Source organism: Lissotriton vulgaris, chromosome 2_1 (assembly GCF_964263255.1).
Source record: "Lissotriton vulgaris chromosome 2_1, aLisVul1.2, whole genome shotgun sequence".
NCBI lineage: Eukaryota > Metazoa > Chordata > Amphibia > Caudata > Salamandridae > Lissotriton > Lissotriton vulgaris.
The window spans coordinates 768,405,690-768,427,308 of NC_141687.1; the positions used below are offsets into that span (position 1 = coordinate 768,405,690).

At 47.4% G+C, this 21,619-nt stretch overlaps 2 protein-coding genes across 2 annotated transcripts; both read left to right on the top strand.

Moving 5' to 3' along the window:
• Positions 1–3,208: 3,208 nt before the first annotated feature.
• LOC147731130 (uncharacterized) lies at positions 3,209–4,897 on the top strand. Its single transcript, XM_086958683.1, has one exon. The coding sequence runs from the start codon at positions 3,209–3,211 to the stop codon at positions 4,895–4,897; it is 1,689 nt and encodes a 562-aa protein (XP_086814809.1).
• A 9,990-nt stretch (positions 4,898–14,887) lies between these two features.
• Positions 14,888–16,576, top strand: LOC147731131 (uncharacterized). Its single transcript, XM_086958685.1, has one exon. It carries the CDS (start codon positions 14,888–14,890, stop codon positions 16,574–16,576), a length of 1,689 nt encoding a protein of 562 aa, XP_086814811.1.
• The last annotated feature ends 5,043 nt before the right edge of the window (positions 16,577–21,619 follow it).

Below are 21,619 nucleotides of genomic sequence, written 5' to 3' on the forward strand. Positions count from 1 at the left end.
GTGATCCGGTACCATGGGACAAAGACTGTTTGATGGCGTTCCTACAGCTGAGAGAGGACTTGTGTCGTGCTCCGGCTCTGGGAATGCCAGATTACGATAAACCATTCTTGCTCTACTGTTGTGAGAGAGAGGGTTGCGCACTGTCTGTGTTAGTCCAAATTCATGGGAATGCCCGTAGACCAGTCGCTTATTTCTCGGCTACTTTAGACCCAGTAGCCGCAGCGTTGCCCGGATGTCTCAAATCCGTTGCCGCAACAGGTGTCAGCATTGAGAGGTGTGAAAACATAGTTATGGGGCATCCGTTAGAGGTGCATGTGCCCCATTCTGTTGAATTATTGATGACCAGGACCAAAACACAGCATCTGACAAACAGCAGGCTCACGCGCTATGAGCAAGTTATTCTTGCTGCAGAGAACGTGACCCTCAGGAGATGCTCTGTTTTAAATCCTGCTACCTTGATGCCACTTCCAAACGATATTGAGGATGATGATGAATGTACAGACCATGACTGCCTCGATGTGACTGAACTATGCACCAAACCAAGACCCGACATCGTAGATGAGCCACTGACTGACCCAGATGAAATTTTCTTTGTCGATGGCTCATGTGTAAGAGACGAAGTTGGGCAGTTGAGAGCAGCTTACGCTGTTTGTACAATTACTGGAGTTGTGGAAGCTGGATGCCTGGAAGGAGTACACTCCGCTCAGGTGGCCGAGATTATTGCCCTGACGCGTGCCTGCCTGGCAAGCAATCAAATTCGAGTCACCATATACACTGACAGCCAATATGGTTACGGGGTAGTTCATGATTACGGGCAGTTGTGGTCTCAAAGAGGTTTCATGACCTCTTCAGGCTCTCCCATTCGCAATGGAGAGTTTGTGCGCCTGTTGTTAGAGGCGTTGCAATGTCCAGCAGGTATCGCAGTTGTGAAGTGCACCGCACATACCAGAAATATGGACTTCGTGTCACAAGGCAATAGATATGCCGACGAAGTCGCGCGGTATTGCGCGGAAACAGGGTACTCTTTCACAGAGGTGGAAGTGGGTGGAATAAATGTAAGGACTGAATTAGCCATGATATTAGAAACTGTTGATACTTGGGACGAATTGAAAGACATGCAAGAAAATGCTCCTGATTGTGAAAAAGAAACATGGCAAAAAGCAGGATGCGTGGTGGGTGAGGCTCATTTCTGGGTCTCAGCAGATGGCAGAGCAGTGTTGCCCAATGAGATGGTGAGCCCAATGGCCAGACACATACATGGTCCTGTCCACGTAGGAAGAGATGCTATGCTGAGAGTGTTTAGACAGACCTGGTACAACCCTAAGTTCAGAGTAGCAGCTGAAGCAGTGTGCCAGCGTTGTGTGACGTGTCAGCAGTTGAATGTAGGGAAAAAGACACCAGTTGCACTGAGCCACATAGGGAGGTCAGGAGGTCCATTCAATCGAATGCAGATAGACTTTATTGAAATGCCAAGGTGCAACCGCCTCCGCTATGTCCTGGTGGTTGTTTGCGTATTCTCCAGATGGGTTGAGGCATACCCTACACGTAGGTGCGACACCCTCACAGTAGCTAAGTTACTGCTTAGGGAGCTTATCCCGCGCTTCGGGGTGCCGGCCTCTTTGGAATCAGATAGGGGAATGCATTTCAACAGCGAGCTTGTGAAAATGATTTGTGCGGCTCTGAATATAGATCAAAAATTACATTGCAGTTACCGACCAGAAGCCTCAGGAATTGTGGAGCAGATCAATGGCACCATCAAGGCCAGAATCGCAAAAGTGTGTTCATCAACCTCCTTGAGTTGGCCTGACGCTTTGCCATTGGTCCTTATGAGCCTCCGTAGTACCCCAGACAGAAGAACGGGGCTGTCACCACATGAGGTGTTAATGGGGAGAGCAATGAGGTTGCCATCTGTCCCAACTACTGCACTGTTAAATATCACAGATGATATGATCCTGGACTATTGTAAGGGGCTGTCTGACGCCATTCATTCTGTGTCCCTTCAGGTGCAGGCTGCCGAGGTTCCATCGTGCCAGGACCCGTGTCATGACCTGTTGCCTGGGGACTGGGTCCTGGTGAAAAAACACGTGAGAAGAAGCTGCCTGGATGTTCGTTGGCGTGGGCCTTTCCAGATCATCCTGATCACGAACACGGCTGTGAAAGTGGGAGGCCTGCCCAAGTGGATCCACGCGTCCCATACGCGGAGGGTTCCAGCACCTCTGGAAGAAACAGCTCCTCTCTCGGATAGACGTCCAGCTGCGGACCGAGAAGCCATAGAGGGGGCTAGCCAAGCTGTAGAGGTGCCAGCGGAAGCAGGGAACGAGTCTGACCAAGCTGAGGACGGTCAGTACAGCAGCGAGACAGACGACGCTACTGAAGGAGAAAGTAGCTGGGAGTACGAGTCAGACACTGACAGGTCTGACAGAGAGCGTGAACAAACCAGAAGAAGAAGGAGTAGAAGGGTACGTGGAGAAGCTGATTGGCCGCAAAGAAGGAGCTCTAGCCTGAGGTCAACTCCGGAGAGAACCCTTCCTCCGATATCAGAAGACTCAGACCCGGAAGAAGGTGCTCAGGGCGCTGAAGCACCGGACTTGAGGAGGTCAAGAAGAGTGCGTGTGCCTAACAGAAGATACTCCACCCCTGAGTGGACATATCTGGCGACAAATGTCTTCGAAACCGGAGACAGGGAGGATCCGAGCGGTGGTAGTGTCCAGTTCTGAGCCCATCGTCACAGTGGAAATAAGACTGTTAGTACCCGGAGTCGAACAAGAAGGGTCACTGACATTCATGCTCCCCCGACCTCCCCGCCTCAGCAAGCTAAAGCACATGTTTCTCACAGAATTGCAATTCCCCGATTTTGGTACAAAAATAACAGCCCATGAAGAGCACAATCTTCGTTTGGAAATATTGAACTTTGCTATTGAAGCTGCAGGCGAACGCCTGATAGTGGATGCTTAAAAGACTTTGTAAATAAGCGAGAAGAAAAGAAGATTACCTCGCGCCCAGGAAGCAGAGAATCGTAGGGACTTTCCCTGAGTTGATGGAGAAGGGCTAGGGTTGTCTATATTGAACTATTAAAGGACTTTTGTGAAGAAGGTTGTCAGCTTCCAGTTGTGTGGTTCTAAGAGCAAGAAGAGTAAAAGAGACTGTAAAGGAACGAAAAGAAAAGAACTTTGTGCTGAGTTACAAGAGAGCCATACTGTCTGACGAAATGGAAGCCGGCACCCAGAACCGCAGAGCTAAATGTATAATAGGCACACTAATAGTAGGAGTGATAATATTAATAGCTTTAGTGGTAACTGTTTCCTATGTAGAGGGACGTGATGAGGAGGCAAAGGTAACCGATGTGAAATCTGTAGAGACGCTTACCCCCACCGTTGCTGGGGAGAAAAGGGAAAACACTCGAGAAAAAGCGTTATTAGCTGCAGAAGCCCGCAGGTTACATGTAGATGAGTCCCAAGGTGACTTTAGGTCAAACGCTTATGCTAAACTTCTATATGAATACGTGGATGCCATGGAGGTTAAGGACTGCTATGTTTGCATGCAGTTGCCGGCGTCTGTAGATGAAGGCATTCGATATCATCACCTCCCGCTGACATATGGCATTACATGTAGCTTGTTGCTTAGTATATTTTATGGGAGAGATAGTTTCGAATACTATTTCTCCAATTATGATGCAGTGTTACCAGAAGTCCCAAATTATAAACAAATGAATAAATGGGACTACTGGAAAAGTGAAGACAGGTTGGCAAAGTTTTTCATTCCTTGGATTACCTTAGATACTTCACATGCCCGTAGAAATAATCTGACATGCAAGGTGTCAGAAGTCGAGAAGAAGTTCATAGGGCAGGTGGATGATCGAAATAGGAGACAAAAGATTTTGAAAAAATCAGGACAATGGAAAACAGATTGGACCGAAGAAGAGAAAGCACACAAGAGAAAGGGTAGTAGTGGTCCGATAGCTTTGGATAAAACGCAGAGAGGAAAGTTATGTCTTCACAGAGCCAAAACGTATTATGAAAATGTATACGTGGGAGAAGTTAGCTGTGAACATGCTTTCAATTTAGAGTACTATACCAAGGACTTCCTGAAGGGAATGCAAGTGATTCCAAATGTATATTTTGTATGTGGAAGAAATGCCTACGTGAGGCTACCTGACAATTGGTATGGCTCATGTTACTTGGCAATTATCTTCCCCAAAATATATCATGCCCAAGACTTAGAGATCATCGAGGGCAAGGCATCATCGAGAGGAAGGAGAGATGTAGGAGATGTAGAAATGGTTGGAGATGTCTTTGGAGCTGTGTTCCCTATTTTGGGATTAATCCTTAATGATGTAAAAATTAGACGACTAGCAACAGTCGTAGACAGGTTGTCTGCCAGCACTGCCCAGTCCTTAATGCTGGTAGAAGGAGAGATGCAATCGATAAGGGCTATGGTTCTCCAGAACCGTCTTGCATTAGATGTCCTATTAGCAAAAGAGGGCGGAGTCTGTAAGGCTTTGAAGGTCCAAGAATGTTGTACTTACATTCCAGACAATTCAAAGCCCCTTGAGAAAGTTATTAGGAACATAACTGATATTCACAAGGAGATAGAAGACCTGAGTAGAGAGAATGTCTGGGAAAAGGTGGGCCATGGAATAAGTGAAGCTGGAAGTTGGCTCACCCCCTTAGGCAAAAGCTTTGTGTGGTCTATCCTAAAACCTATCATCATAATATTGATCTGTGGGATCGTGTTATGGGGATTGGTGAGGGCATTCAAATGGTACCGAGCAAGAAGGTCAGAGAGAGTCCAGAAGGAACAGCTGCAGAGATTGGCTGCCATACAAGATAGTCAGTACAGGAGTCTGAGGGCTCTGGAGACGCAGAAACGAGTTATGCTAGCAATCACTGCAGTTTAAATGTTAATGATGACCCCGAGAGGTCATCAAAGGGGGGAACTGAGAGAGCGTAAACTGACCTAAATGTAGAAATACATCACACTTACACGTAGTAAGCACAAGTCATGAAGAGAAATGCCATGAGTGCTGGTAGTAACTACATCTATATTCTGACATGTGTAGTTAATGTAGAGATTTAAGTAGAAGTGGAGCTAATGCAGAAATGTGTGGAACTATATGATTTTATTAGACGTGATTATTCCTGAATCCATGTCGTGTAGCTGCTAAATGTAAGATGGCATACGGTTAAACGTAGAACGTGGTAGGCCTCAGGGCCAGAGCTAGAAGGGAGGGGGAAGGTGGTTCATTTCACGACATGGATTGCGCTAATGTTTAGTAATAACGTTAATAGGCCATGATTTATAGATGTGTTTACCGAATAATAGACTAGGAGTACTAACATGCTATTAATTAAAGAAGAAGTTGAATGCTATAATCATTATGAGAAATGCTGTAGGCCTGAATTGTTTAAACAGTGATTTACACATACTGGTCTGGGCCGAGGAATGTTGCAAACTTAGTTGGAAGTCTATGAGAATTGGGGTTTTGGCTGCCAATGTCTGTCTGCAAGAGAAAGGGGAGATCCAATTATAATAGAATGAATAGAAGTTTGTTCTAGAGACGGACCAGACATGGAGGAGGGTTCCGGAATGTATTAAGGGGTATCAGCGGGCCGGAGAAGAGTCTGAGAAGCAAGGTCGACTCTAACCACGAAGCTTCATCATGGAAAAAGCCAGAAGCTACACCACGTGAGGGGCGTCTCACGAGGGGCGTCCCAAATGTTGTTATGTTTTTGCATTAGGGACAGCACCCCTGGGTGGAGTTAGAGCAGATGCCTGAGGACCCTTTAGAGAGCGGATGGGTAGGCAGAGAGGGGTCATGACTGGAGAACTATAGGTTTTCACCAAGAGCTTGAGGGTGGGTGACTTCCCTTGGGGGTCATTCACTGCTGACACCTTTTGATAGGTTGAGACCTGGTTAAGTAGGGATACCATCTAGAGCAGGGTAGGGACAGCCTAACCTGTATTTTCCCTCCGGCTGTAAATGACTGAGAGATCACAATACGTGTCTATGCTAATAGCCCTTTTATTTTTAGAATTGGTTCTTGTAGTTTCCGTTGCTCGTCTGAGGGCTTTCAGAGAGCACATGTATGTAGTTGGGCCTGTTTATCTTGTGAATCTCATTCTGAGATGCCTGTATCTTCAACTTATATTGACTTTATAATAAATCTTTGAAAGCTAGAAGTTGTTTGTGATCCTTTGGGCGGAGTCCTTTATTGGGTGAACTAACTTGGTAAGAGATGCACTTTCTTCCCTCAATGACAGGCAATAAAGGTTCAGTCGACCAGACCGGGGTTTTAGATCAATAGTGATAAGGTATCGATCAAAATCTCGCCCTTCCAGTTGGTAGCTATAGAGGATGGTTGCCTTCTTGAGGAAGGTGATCTAGGCCAGGTTAGATTACCCCAAGGCCCCTAGAGACCGATGATCGGAAGAACCGCCCGCCGAAGAAGGACCGGATGACGTGAGACAGAAAAAGCAGCAGTATCGGTCGAGAGTGAGTATAAAGGGTCATGCGTGCTAGATTGCGGTGTTTTTGTGGTGTATCTATGTTGTAATGTCTGGCGGAGTTGAATGCCTGTAGAGAGACTGTGGAACAGGTTGTGAGCGCGCGCAACCGGTGGAAATCTTAAGCTCAAGGAGAGCTTAAGTGGTTCGGGTGTATCGGACACCCAGAGTAATTGTTAACTAGTGTGAAGGGGGTCATGAGGTACCATTGATCACCCGAAGGACCAGATAGGGGGAACGTAAGAGTGAGTGTGTGAGTAACGGACGCTGGTCGGAAGTTACTGTGTGTGTAAAGAACCTATCAGAGAGACGATAGACATCTCGTCAGTTGTGTTGACAATTACAAATAGACTGTGGACATACAGTCGAGGGAAGTGACCGCTTGGTCGGAAGTAGTCATTTTTCGGTGTATGAATGGGACGCGTGCATGACCGCGAAGAGAGCTGAGAAAGGAGGGGTGCTGCTGCGAAGCGGAGACTAGTGACGTCAGAAAGTGCCGCGCTGGGATTGGCCGGCCGGTGAAAGACCGCGCTGCGATAGGCCAGCTAGCGAAGCCGCGCTAGGATTGGTGGATTGTCATCAGGAAGTAAACAAAGTATTCAAGCTGGAAATTTTGCGCATAATTATGAAGTGTTTTAAATGGTTAAGAGCGCTGTTTAAAAGAGAGAGGCGGAGATCTTATGAAGGGGAAGAAGCCCCGCCGGAGGGTACGCCGGCTTATTATATGGCGGCAAATGTTGGGCTGCACACAATTCTGTGGATCTCAGAGTGGAGTAAGATTACGGACGGAAATGAGGAACTGACGTTCCCAAAGTACGGGACGTTCAGATTAGAGGTGTTACACAGATTAAAAGCAATTATGACCGCAACGAGACCCTTGCCTAGACCGACCCAGTTTGAAGCCCTTAATGCGTGGATTAGGGCGGCGCATGAAAAGAACATGAACAGACGACAAGAAAGGGTGAAACGATCGGTAAGGGTAGTACAAGATGCAAAGTGGGATGCGGATGCTAAAAGATGGAGAGTGCATAACATAGAAGTAAATAAATTGTATCCAGTGTTAGAAATGCCCGGGAACAAAAGCCCCCTAGAAGAAGATGATGAGAGCGAGACAGAGGACAGCCTGATAAACAGATTATTGACAGACAGGCCACCCCCGTATAACCGAGCAGGGGGAGATGTCGAGAATAGTGAGAAAGGGGGGGGGCAATGCAGGACAGCATGGGCCGCTTCCCAGTTCCGATTGGGATCCCGCTGCAAAGAAAGAACTGTCCCAGCCTAGCCAAGTACAGCAGGTAGTCGGGAGGTTTGTGGTGCAAAGGGCGCCAGAAACGGAGTGTGCCACGTCCTACGCATTACCCGATGCACTACAGGTACCTGTTACCATAGGTCCTATAGTATCGATATATGACCCAGAGAGAGCTAGAGGGGAAGAACGGGTACGGGGGGACAGAGAAAGAGCAGAGATGGCAAGGAGGAACGATACGATTAACTCCCCAAGCCTGTTGCCGATACCAAAAGAGTGGAGCACCCCAGTACACACAGCAGGAGATCCAGGGGGCCATAGATGGCCAGAAGATATGAGGGGATCAGGACGGAAATCCTTTCAAGAGCTAAACGAGTACATGAAGAAGTGGGATGAGGCAGTTGAGGCTCACAAGAGCATCATAGCTGCGGAAACTGGAAGAGAAAGTCAGGATAGCAGAGCCCGGACTCACTGCGGGGCTGAGGAGAGCAGCCCGGAGTGGGACGGGAGGGAGAACGAGAGTAGGGGAGTCACCCATTGGGCCCGGAGTGGAGGTAGATCAGGCCTAGAAAACGGGGGCCCAGAAAACGGGGGGGTGTCTCGCCCACAACATAACGAAGGAGACCGAAGGACTCGAGAGTATAGAGACAGCTTTAAGTGTATTCACTGTGTGCCCGGCAACAGAGAACAGAATGGGAGTTGCGAGAGGTCGCACCATAGTCCCTGTGATGACGGCCATGAGCGAAGCCCAGGGAATATGGGGAACCAGGAAAGATCGTATCAGATACTGAGTGATACTAGACCGAGAGAGAATGAAGACCGGAGAGAGGATAGCAGAGAGGCATACTGCGAAAAGAGAGAAGAGAGAGAGAAGGGACAAAGTAAGATTGGGGGTAACAGGCCCGTATTCCATCACCTTCCAAGATCGGATGGCAGAGCATGGGACCTAGAGAGGTGGGAGCAAGGGAGAGCACTCCTTAACTCTCCCGAACCCAAACGTAGGGCCCGGAGTTGGGATGGGAGAGAAACCTGTGAACCTCCTTCGAAAGAGATATTGCGAGCGGAGATAAAAGCCAAAAGACTCGATGTCTCCAGCTTAAGGTCAGATCTGGATGACATGGTAGATGGTACCCTGCCCTTAGAAAGAATGGAAATGTATGAGCAGGAGGAAATTCTGTTCATGGCAAAGGACGTAACTCGAAAGGCGAGAGCAATTCATGAGAAATTAGTGGAACTAGCAGGCAAATATATGGTGGACCTGTCAAGGACCAAAGCATTACAGGGTAACCACAGGCTACATTACACAGATCGAGACCTAGATGAGAGGAGAACCATCGGATTGAAGACGCACATAAGGGAACTGATTACTGGAATAAGGACATGGAGGGCACTAGATAAGTGGGAAGAGAGGTGGTCCAAGAAAGGGACCGTCAGGAGAAGCACACTTGGTATGACACCAGGAAGACAGCAGGGAGTAGAGGCATACCCTTTGAGGGAAGTTGCAAATGGGACCTACGTCCACGTCCCGTGGAGTAGGGGAGATTTAGCCGCTTTTACCACCTCCTTCCCTAAATTGCGGGAAAACCCAGTGGAGTGGTACAAGCAAGTTGAGAGATTCGTAAAAATCTCAAAGGTCCTATGGATAGATCTGAACACGTTGTTTGACATTGTAGTGCCCGGAGATTTGTGGACGGCATGCAAGGTTAGCGCTGAGTGGCCCATAACTGAGCCAGAGAGAGATGCTAGGACTAATGGGCCGTCTGAGATTGTAATGGCAAAATTCGAGAGAGTAATGACTTGGCTGAAAGATAAAGTGCCAATGCAAGACATAGATTGGGTCAAAATAGACCGAACAAGACAGGAACCCAAAGAGACAGTCCACGAATACTATGAGAGATTGCTGAAGGCGTTTAAACAGTATAGCGGTCTGGATGTAATGGATCCAAAGGACATAGGGCAATTTGTGTCCAAGTTCGTCTTGGGCCTGAGACCGGATATTAGTTTGATGATCCAGCAACACTTGATTTGTTGGCAAAATAAGCCCCTAGATGAAATACTGAGATATGCCAGGTATTGCTGTGATGAAATAGACTCCAAGGCTAAGAAACTAAAGGAGAAACTGATGGTGGTACAGATGCAGGCAGCAGGGAAGGGGGGACAGCAGCAACAGCAACCAGGAACAGGTACTGGGGGAAGGAAACAATATAGTCAGAACAAGGGCAATGAGGAGAACTCCACCTTTAGACCCAGGATAGATATAGCTGCCTTAAAGAAAACGACTAGGTGCCACCAGTGTAACGAGGTGGGGCATTGGAAACGCGAGTGTCCCTATAATGTTGAGATAGGAGAACAAGAGGTAGAGGAGGAAGAGACCCAGAGTGCACCTACGAGAGGGGTAACACAGTACCAGGGAAAGGTGCTCAAAGGGGGGGGGCCTCCTCCCCGAGCCCAGTTCCCGCAGGCGCCCAGAATAGGGACTATGGGTAAGACATATAGACAGATGCCCCTGTTTGTCGGAGGAGAGGAATGCTATTATGTGGACCCACTAACTGGACAGAGAGTGGAAAGGGATGACTGCACCCTCGGGGCAGCTTTAGAGGTGGACCAGAGGGGACCCTATGTTGAGGCCGAAGTGGCGGGGTTCCCTACGACATTTCTAGTGGACACAGGAGCCACTCGATCCACGATCAGATCAGCCGCAGTTCCAGGCCTGCCCATGTCTGGAGAGACCATACAAGTAGTGGGGGTCGCTAACAGGAGAATGACCAGCCCACTGACTGAGCCCGTGCAGGTGAAAATAGGGAAGTACAGTGATGAGCACCAGTTTGTGGTTTGCGATTCTAGTCCTGTATGTCTGCTAGGAAGGGACCTTTTGTGCAAATTAAATTGCACCATATACTGCACACCACAGGGAGTGGAGGTATTGACTAATGACGATGATGCTGACTTTAAAGTCGCAAATTCCAGAATATGTGTGGAGCTGTATCCCACTCTGACAGTAGATGAGCTCCCCTGGGACCTGAGAGAGACAGTAGCTCCAGAAGTGTGGGATTTCACTGGGGAAGAGATTGGGTTGGTGAAAGGGGTGGACCCAGTGAAAATTGTAGTGAAACCTCATGCTGAGTTTCCAAGAACACCTCAATATAAATTGACTCCAGAAACGATTGCAGGCATAAAACCCGTGATTGAGTCCATGATTAAGCAGGGAATACTGAAGGAAATCGTGGGTAGTCCATGTAACTCCCCGATTATGGGTTTGCAGAAACCAAATGGGAAATTCCGGATAGTGCAGGACCTCAGAAAGATTAATAACATAGTCGTTTCATGTTGTCCAGTGGTACCGAATCCATCAGTGATACTGTTTCAGATACCGTTCCAAGCAGAATGGTTCACTGTAATTGATCTTTGCCAGGCTTTCTTTTCGATCCCTTTGGACGAAGAGAGCCATTTTCTTTTCGCATTTAAGCTGGAAGGTCGCGTCCTAACATGGTGTCGTATTCCTCAGGGGTATACGGAGAGCCCATCGATCTTTAACCAGCTTCTGAAGAAAAATCTTGAAAGTCTAGTGCTGCCCCAGAGGTCAGTTCTGGTCCAGTACATAGACGACCTTCTTGTGGCGTCAGAAACAGAGGAAGCTTGCAGGGAAGACTCTATTGCGTTGTTAAATCACCTAGCTGAAAATGGGCACAAGGTGTCCCCGGGAAAATTGCAGTACTGCCTGACAGAGGTGCAGTACTTGGGACACAGAATTGAGAAAGGTAAACGAAAAGTGTCACCAGACAGGATAGAGTCCATCATGAAGATGAATGCGCCTAAAACACAGAGAGAAGTCAGGATGTTTCTAGGGATGGTGGGATATTGCCGACAGTGGATTGCAAAATTTTCACTGAAAGCAAAACCCTTGCAAAAACTGACGCACAAGGAGGTGAGTGATCCGGTACCATGGGACAAAGACTGTTTGATGGCGTTCCTACAGCTGAGAGAGGACTTGTGTCGTGCTCCGGCTCTGGGAATGCCAGATTACGATAAACCATTCTTGCTCTACTGTTGTGAGAGAGAGGGTTGCGCACTGTCTGTGTTAGTCCAAATTCATGGGAATGCCCGTAGACCAGTCGCTTATTTCTCGGCTACTTTAGACCCAGTAGCCGCAGCGTTGCCCGGATGTCTCAAATCCGTTGCCGCAACAGGTGTCAGCATTGAGAGGTGTGAAAACATAGTTATGGGGCATCCGTTAGAGGTGCATGTGCCCCATTCTGTTGAATTATTGATGACCAGGACCAAAACACAGCATCTGACAAACAGCAGGCTCACGCGCTATGAGCAAGTTATTCTTGCTGCAGAGAACGTGACCCTCAGGAGATGCTCTGTTTTAAATCCTGCTACCTTGATGCCACTTCCAAACGATATTGAGGATGATGATGAATGTACAGACCATGACTGCCTCGATGTGACTGAACTATGCACCAAACCAAGACCCGACATCGTAGATGAGCCACTGACTGACCCAGATGAAATTTTCTTTGTCGATGGCTCATGTGTAAGAGACGAAGTTGGGCAGTTGAGAGCAGCTTACGCTGTTTGTACAATTACTGGAGTTGTGGAAGCTGGATGCCTGGAAGGAGTACACTCCGCTCAGGTGGCCGAGATTATTGCCCTGACGCGTGCCTGCCTGGCAAGCAATCAAATTCGAGTCACCATATACACTGACAGCCAATATGGTTACGGGGTAGTTCATGATTACGGGCAGTTGTGGTCTCAAAGAGGTTTCATGACCTCTTCAGGCTCTCCCATTCGCAATGGAGAGTTTGTGCGCCTGTTGTTAGAGGCGTTGCAATGTCCAGCAGGTATCGCAGTTGTGAAGTGCACCGCACATACCAGAAATATGGACTTCGTGTCACAAGGCAATAGATATGCCGACGAAGTCGCGCGGTATTGCGCGGAAACAGGGTACTCTTTCACAGAGGTGGAAGTGGGTGGAATAAATGTAAGGACTGAATTAGCCATGATATTAGAAACTGTTGATACTTGGGACGAATTGAAAGACATGCAAGAAAATGCTCCTGATTGTGAAAAAGAAACATGGCAAAAAGCAGGATGCGTGGTGGGTGAGGCTCATTTCTGGGTCTCAGCAGATGGCAGAGCAGTGTTGCCCAATGAGATGGTGAGCCCAATGGCCAGACACATACATGGTCCTGTCCACGTAGGAAGAGATGCTATGCTGAGAGTGTTTAGACAGACCTGGTACAACCCTAAGTTCAGAGTAGCAGCTGAAGCAGTGTGCCAGCGTTGTGTGACGTGTCAGCAGTTGAATGTAGGGAAAAAGACACCAGTTGCACTGAGCCACATAGGGAGGTCAGGAGGTCCATTCAATCGAATGCAGATAGACTTTATTGAAATGCCAAGGTGCAACCGCCTCCGCTATGTCCTGGTGGTTGTTTGCGTATTCTCCAGATGGGTTGAGGCATACCCTACACGTAGGTGCGACACCCTCACAGTAGCTAAGTTACTGCTTAGGGAGCTTATCCCGCGCTTCGGGGTGCCGGCCTCTTTGGAATCAGATAGGGGAATGCATTTCAACAGCGAGCTTGTGAAAATGATTTGTGCGGCTCTGAATATAGATCAAAAATTACATTGCAGTTACCGACCAGAAGCCTCAGGAATTGTGGAGCAGATCAATGGCACCATCAAGGCCAGAATCGCAAAAGTGTGTTCATCAACCTCCTTGAGTTGGCCTGACGCTTTGCCATTGGTCCTTATGAGCCTCCGTAGTACCCCAGACAGAAGAACGGGGCTGTCACCACATGAGGTGTTAATGGGGAGAGCAATGAGGTTGCCATCTGTCCCAACTACTGCACTGTTAAATATCACAGATGATATGATCCTGGACTATTGTAAGGGGCTGTCTGACGCCATTCATTCTGTGTCCCTTCAGGTGCAGGCTGCCGAGGTTCCATCGTGCCAGGACCCGTGTCATGACCTGTTGCCTGGGGACTGGGTCCTGGTGAAAAAACACGTGAGAAGAAGCTGCCTGGATGTTCGTTGGCGTGGGCCTTTCCAGATCATCCTGATCACGAACACGGCTGTGAAAGTGGGAGGCCTGCCCAAGTGGATCCACGCGTCCCATACGCGGAGGGTTCCAGCACCTCTGGAAGAAACAGCTCCTCTCTCGGATAGACGTCCAGCTGCGGACCGAGAAGCCATAGAGGGGGCTAGCCAAGCTGTAGAGGTGCCAGCGGAAGCAGGGAACGAGTCTGACCAAGCTGAGGACGGTCAGTACAGCAGCGAGACAGACGACGCTACTGAAGGAGAAAGTAGCTGGGAGTACGAGTCAGACACTGACAGGTCTGACAGAGAGCGTGAACAAACCAGAAGAAGAAGGAGTAGAAGGGTACGTGGAGAAGCTGATTGGCCGCAAAGAAGGAGCTCTAGCCTGAGGTCAACTCCGGAGAGAACCCTTCCTCCGATATCAGAAGACTCAGACCCGGAAGAAGGTGCTCAGGGCGCTGAAGCACCGGACTTGAGGAGGTCAAGAAGAGTGCGTGTGCCTAACAGAAGATACTCCACCCCTGAGTGGACATATCTGGCGACAAATGTCTTCGAAACCGGAGACAGGGAGGATCCGAGCGGTGGTAGTGTCCAGTTCTGAGCCCATCGTCACAGTGGAAATAAGACTGTTAGTACCCGGAGTCGAACAAGAAGGGTCACTGACATTCATGCTCCCCCGACCTCCCCGCCTCAGCAAGCTAAAGCACATGTTTCTCACAGAATTGCAATTCCCCGATTTTGGTACAAAAATAACAGCCCATGAAGAGCACAATCTTCGTTTGGAAATATTGAACTTTGCTATTGAAGCTGCAGGCGAACGCCTGATAGTGGATGCTTAAAAGACTTTGTAAATAAGCGAGAAGAAAAGAAGATTACCTCGCGCCCAGGAAGCAGAGAATCGTAGGGACTTTCCCTGAGTTGATGGAGAAGGGCTAGGGTTGTCTATATTGAACTATTAAAGGACTTTTGTGAAGAAGGTTGTCAGCTTCCAGTTGTGTGGTTCTAAGAGCAAGAAGAGTAAAAGAGACTGTAAAGGAACGAAAAGAAAAGAACTTTGTGCTGAGTTACAAGAGAGCCATACTGTCTGACGAAATGGAAGCCGGCACCCAGAACCGCAGAGCTAAATGTATAATAGGCACACTAATAGTAGGAGTGATAATATTAATAGCTTTAGTGGTAACTGTTTCCTATGTAGAGGGACGTGATGAGGAGGCAAAGGTAACCGATGTGAAATCTGTAGAGACGCTTACCCCCACCGTTGCTGGGGAGAAAAGGGAAAACACTCGAGAAAAAGCGTTATTAGCTGCAGAAGCCCGCAGGTTACATGTAGATGAGTCCCAAGGTGACTTTAGGTCAAACGCTTATGCTAAACTTCTATATGAATACGTGGATGCCATGGAGGTTAAGGACTGCTATGTTTGCATGCAGTTGCCGGCGTCTGTAGATGAAGGCATTCGATATCATCACCTCCCGCTGACATATGGCATTACATGTAGCTTGTTGCTTAGTATATTTTATGGGAGAGATAGTTTCGAATACTATTTCTCCAATTATGATGCAGTGTTACCAGAAGTCCCAAATTATAAACAAATGAATAAATGGGACTACTGGAAAAGTGAAGACAGGTTGGCAAAGTTTTTCATTCCTTGGATTACCTTAGATACTTCACATGCCCGTAGAAATAATCTGACATGCAAGGTGTCAGAAGTCGAGAAGAAGTTCATAGGGCAGGTGGATGATCGAAATAGGAGACAAAAGATTTTGAAAAAATCAGGACAATGGAAAACAGATTGGACCGAAGAAGAGAAAGCACACAAGAGAAAGGGTAGTAGTGGTCCGATAGCTTTGGATAAAACGCAGAGAGGAAAGTTATGTCTTCACAGAGCCAAAACGTATTATGAAAATGTATACGTGGGAGAAGTTAGCTGTGAACATGCTTTCAATTTAGAGTACTATACCAAGGACTTCCTGAAGGGAATGCAAGTGATTCCAAATGTATATTTTGTATGTGGAAGAAATGCCTACGTGAGGCTACCTGACAATTGGTATGGCTCATGTTACTTGGCAATTATCTTCCCCAAAATATATCATGCCCAAGACTTAGAGATCATCGAGGGCAAGGCATCATCGAGAGGAAGGAGAGATGTAGGAGATGTAGAAATGGTTGGAGATGTCTTTGGAGCTGTGTTCCCTATTTTGGGATTAATCCTTAATGATGTAAAAATTAGACGACTAGCAACAGTCGTAGACAGGTTGTCTGCCAGCACTGCCCAGTCCTTAATGCTGGTAGAAGGAGAGATGCAATCGATAAGGGCTATGGTTCTCCAGAACCGTCTTGCATTAGATGTCCTATTAGCAAAAGAGGGCGGAGTCTGTAAGGCTTTGAAGGTCCAAGAATGTTGTACTTACATTCCAGACAATTCAAAGCCCCTTGAGAAAGTTATTAGGAACATAACTGATATTCACAAGGAGATAGAAGACCTGAGTAGAGAGAATGTCTGGGAAAAGGTGGGCCATGGAATAAGTGAAGCTGGAAGTTGGCTCACCCCCTTAGGCAAAAGCTTTGTGTGGTCTATCCTAAAACCTATCATCATAATATTGATCTGTGGGATCGTGTTATGGGGATTGGTGAGGGCATTCAAATGGTACCGAGCAAGAAGGTCAGAGAGAGTCCAGAAGGAACAGCTGCAGAGATTGGCTGCCATACAAGATAGTCAGTACAGGAGTCTGAGGGCTCTGGAGACGCAGAAACGAGTTATGCTAGCAATCACTGCAGTTTAAATGTTAATGATGACCCCGAGAGGTCATCAAAGGGGGGAACTGAGAGAGCGTAAACTGACCTAAATGTAGAAATACATCACACTTACACGTAGTAAGCACAAGTCATGAAGAGAAATGCCATGAGTGCTGGTAGTAACTACATCTATATTCTGACATGTGTAGTTAATGTAGAGATTTAAGTAGAAGTGGAGCTAATGCAGAAATGTGTGGAACTATATGATTTTATTAGACGTGATTATTCCTGAATCCATGTCGTGTAGCTGCTAAATGTAAGATGGCATACGGTTAAACGTAGAACGTGGTAGGCCTCAGGGCCAGAGCTAGAAGGGAGGGGGAAGGTGGTTCATTTCACGACATGGATTGCGCTAATGTTTAGTAATAACGTTAATAGGCCATGATTTATAGATGTGTTTACCGAATAATAGACTAGGAGTACTAACATGCTATTAATTAAAGAAGAAGTTGAATGCTATAATCATTATGAGAAATGCTGTAGGCCTGAATTGTTTAAACAGTGATTTACACATACTGGTCTGGGCCGAGGAATGTTGCAAACTTAGTTGGAAGTCTATGAGAATTGGGGTTTTGGCTGCCAATGTCTGTCTGCAAGAGAAAGGGGAGATCCAATTATAATAGAATGAATAGAAGTTTGTTCTAGAGACGGACCAGACATGGAGGAGGGTTCCGGAATGTATTAAGGGGTATCAGCGGGCCGGAGAAGAGTCTGAGAAGCAAGGTCGACTCTAACCACGAAGCTTCATCATGGAAAAAGCCAGAAGCTACACCACGTGAGGGGCGTCTCACGAGGGGCGTCCCAAATGTTGTTATGTTTTTGCATTAGGGACAGCACCCCTGGGTGGAGTTAGAGCAGATGCCTGAGGACCCTTTAGAGAGCGGATGGGTAGGCAGAGAGGGGTCATGACTGGAGAACTATAGGTTTTCACCAAGAGCTTGAGGGTGGGTGACTTCCCTTGGGGGTCATTCACTGCTGACACCTTTTGATAGGTTGAGACCTGGTTAAGTAGGGATACCATCTAGAGCAGGGTAGGGACAGCCTAACCTGTATTTTCCCTCCGGCTGTAAATGACTGAGAGATCACAATACGTGTCTATGCTAATAGCCCTTTTATTTTTAGAATTGGTTCTTGCAGTTTCCGTTGCTCGTCTGAGGGCTTTCAGAGAGCACATGTATGTAGTTGGGCCTGTTTATCTTGTGAATCTCATTCTGAGATGCCTGTATCTTCAACTTATATTGACTTTATAATAAATCTTTGAAAGCTAGAAGTTGTTTGTGATCCTTTGGGCGGAGTCCTTTATTGGGTGAACTAACTTGGTAAGAGATGCACTTTCTTCCCTCAATGACAGGCAATAAAGGTTCAGTCGACCAGACCGGGGTTTTAGATCAATAGTGATAAGGTATCGATCAAAATCTCGCCCTTCCAGTCTAAAGGCACCTGACTAAAAAAAACAAGCCAGGATTTCTGGGTACTGTAGTTCAAAAGTACACTTCGAAGCCTCACTTACCGCCTTTGTAATTTTGCAGCTTGAAGCTCTAAAATTCGTCACAGAAAACGTTTTTTCGTTAAGTGTAGGGTGATTTACTCTCGAAGTTTTGCTGATCCTAACACTTGAAAATCAGCGTTAAGTAGCAAGAGCAGCAAGAACACTCAATCCGTTGTCCATTCATCCGCTCTGTCCATCTGCCATCCGTGGTAATCTCCAACTCTCCCCACTGTGTCTCAGCAGCAGGGCTCCGAAGATGACAAGGCCGTAGCCGAGAACCGTTGACTCCAGTGGCTTTTGCAGCTTCCCAGTTCCCAGCTGCCGTTACAACACTCACGAAGTCGGGTGTCAGGAGTGAGAGAAAAAGCTCACCTTCCGCCAGCCAAACAAATGCTCCAAATACCGAGGCCGATTCCACAGCAAGGGCCGTAAAGCTGCCGCCTTAGAGAGCCAGAGCACAGAGCAAGCAGAACCATCAAAACGCTCCTGAAATGCGTCCACTAGCTGCCGCCGCCATCAGCCTCATTCAGGGAAGGGGGAGGGGTGAGGAAGCCAGGTGCACAGGTGCTACGTGGAGGCGTGGAACTCCACTGTAGCGGCCGCACGCCAAAGCTTTGTGCCCTTGAGAAAACAAAAAATCAATCAGGGGGCCTCACTCTATTATAGACACATGACACACTGGAGCAATACCTTGTATCAATATTGTTCTATGCAAGCTCTGTCTCATGTCCTGGGAAGACATCAGGGTCCTATGATGTCACTTCCTGTGACATCATTCCGATCAAAGTGTGTGTAATGTACTTTTCACTACATGTGCATTGTTGGTTAATCTACGTCCATGCATCCTTGACGGAATATGGGTATAATAAGATACAAAGACATTAGAGTACCCTGAATTCCGATCCCGTTCAGATGCTAAATGACTTGCAGCTTGCCTTTGAGTCTGTGAAAAAGATCAGGATTAAATTTGTCCCATGTTAATAAACATGCTATTCTGAAAAAAGAAGGTTAAATGGAGAATGAATCTACAGTAAACTGAACATTATTGGAATTGAGTGTTCCACCAAAATATAGATTTTTTCATATTGACTTGTATTTTTTCTACTCCACAATACCGACTACTAACATAGCACCAAGGTAAGTAGAAATGGAGTTAAAACTATATTGTAATATACTGTAAAAAGACTGTAACTCCATTGACGATTTATTGGTGGTAGAAATGTTATAGATGATATATGTATAGGTGAATATTATTTGTTTTTAAAAAAAACACATGTACATGTGGAAAGCATACAGATGATACATAAAGTGTCACTCTAGTCACATACATGCAATATACAATAATCCGAACATACTCATATGCCATTCTTGGGTCAGGGTCAAAGGCACAGGGAGGCACACCACACCAACAGTGATCCTCGGAGGTAGCGAAACCCTACATAGACATCAACTAAATATGAACATCGCCCGATCTTCCGGAGCAGTCGGAAGAAATGACAAAAGCAATAGGGGTACCATACAATGTGTTAAACAGATCAAGTGACAGCGTTAGTGACCCTGCACCATCCTTCAGCCAATCCCCTCAGGAACCGCTCCACGAGTAGGGTTTGTTTGGCCCCCGGACAAGGTGCTGGCGATATATGAGCGATACGGGCCCCAAATGTCGATGGGTCTGGATGTGGAGAGAACCATGGTGGAGTATTCTACACTGTTGCCTTTGCAATGCGCCATGCTCCGGAGCGAGGAACTATGTAACGGGGGGCGCCGGTCACACCAACGCAATGCCACCTCGCGCTTAGCTAATAAAAAACTCAACGCCGCCCGTCTACGCACCGCCTTCTGAAATTCGTCCATGTATCCCAAAAGGGCAATCTCAGGGACGGGAACAAGATTCAGGAGTAGCATATCACTAAGAGTACGGTGCACCTGGGACCAATAAGTATGGAGCACAGGGCATGACCACGAAAGGTGTGCAAAGTCTGCATATGGACCACCGCACTTGGGGCAAGTGTGGGGCCTTGCAGGGTCTATTTTATGCAGTCGCGCCGGAGTGAAGTATAGTCTACGTAAGAATTTAACATGTAGTTGCTTGTTTTTGCTGTTGAGAGAGATGTCTTTGGTCGCTTTACAGCACCACTTCGACTGATCATCTGAAATAGGGTAGCCCAAATTCGCCTCCCATGCGGCCCGCACTCCTTGATCTGGGGAGGGGAGAAGGTCGTAGTACATATGATATAACTTAGAAACTAGATGATTGCCTGATGGGTGTTGAATAAGAAAGGTGAGTGGGGTCATCTCCTCATGTGGGTGGGGGAACGAGGAGAATGAAGAACGTAGTAAAGAGCGCAGTCTAGTAAGTACAAAGGAATCCATAAATTTAATTTTATTTAATTGTGGGTTTGTAATGCTCTAGAATCGACTCCCGAAGGAGTATCTCTGCGCAGTAGCCCGCTGGGGAACCCGTCCTGGCTTTCCCTGTGAGATGGTCCCTGCTGGGTATCTCCAAGGTGAAACCAGGCATCCCCGGCGTATGTGGGGGGCCGTTGTGGAGATGAGGCAAGCTAATGCCCAGAGTTGCCGAGTGTGATCCCTGGTTAGGGTAGGCACGAGGTGAGAATTATCGAGTCCGCTGACCCTGGTCCACGACCCTGCCGCGTCGGGAATTGAACCCTTGTCCCGGGCCGTCCTCTGCTCTCGGGTCTGCCACCTCTAACCAGTGAGCCACACCACTCCACTCCAATGACCTCTCCGTAAAGTGAATATCCTCTGTGAGGGAAAAAACGTGGCCGTCTGGGAACAAGTCGCCAATGGTGGAAATGTGGAATTTGGTTAGCGTTCGGCATACTACAGATTCCCCAGTTATTGGTAGCCAGGTAGGATTGGGCAATGGTAGGGTCGGGGAGTACAGCTGTGTAAGACCAAGAAGTCGGCTCAGTTGTCCCCATGCCCAACAGGTCGATGAAACAGTTTGAATATCTCATGGGTCTCTAGGAAAGCCCGACGGCAGAGTCAAACTGTTTCAGAGTGGTGGATAGCGATCCCGGTAGAACCAAGTCGGCCTCCGGTTTCAAATAAGTAATCCGGGCTTCAGGGTGAAACCATGGGTATGCGTAGGAGCATTGTGCCCCTAAAAAATAAAGGTAAAAATCAGGGACACCAAGTCTACCACGCTCATATGGGAGTGTCAACACTCGCCAAGACACACGTAGAGTCTTGTTACCCCACACCAGCTTCAATAATAAGGAACGTAACTGTGTGAACATTTTTTTGTGAGGGTTATAGCTATATTGTTGAACAGATATAGAAACCGTGGCAATACTATCATTTTAATGATTGCGACGCGACCGGCCATGGATAATGGGAGCTGATTCCATCGTTCAATCTGACCCTCTAGGGCAGTCAGCCCAGTGCCGTAGTTTAATCTGATGATGGAATCCGCATTTAAATGTACATGGACGCCCAAGTATTTCACCAAGTCCCGGTTCCACATGAAGGGGAAGGGGCAGGGCCATTCAATCGTACTAGGTGTGAGCGGGAATAT

Bases quoted from the DNA above. Each gene is read 5' to 3' on its own strand.
- LOC147731131 (XM_086958685.1), top strand. From the start codon at position 14,888: ATGGAAGCCGGCACCCAGAACCGCAGAGCTAAATGTATAATAGGCACA.
- LOC147731130 (XM_086958683.1), top strand. From the start codon at position 3,209: ATGGAAGCCGGCACCCAGAACCGCAGAGCTAAATGTATAATAGGCACA.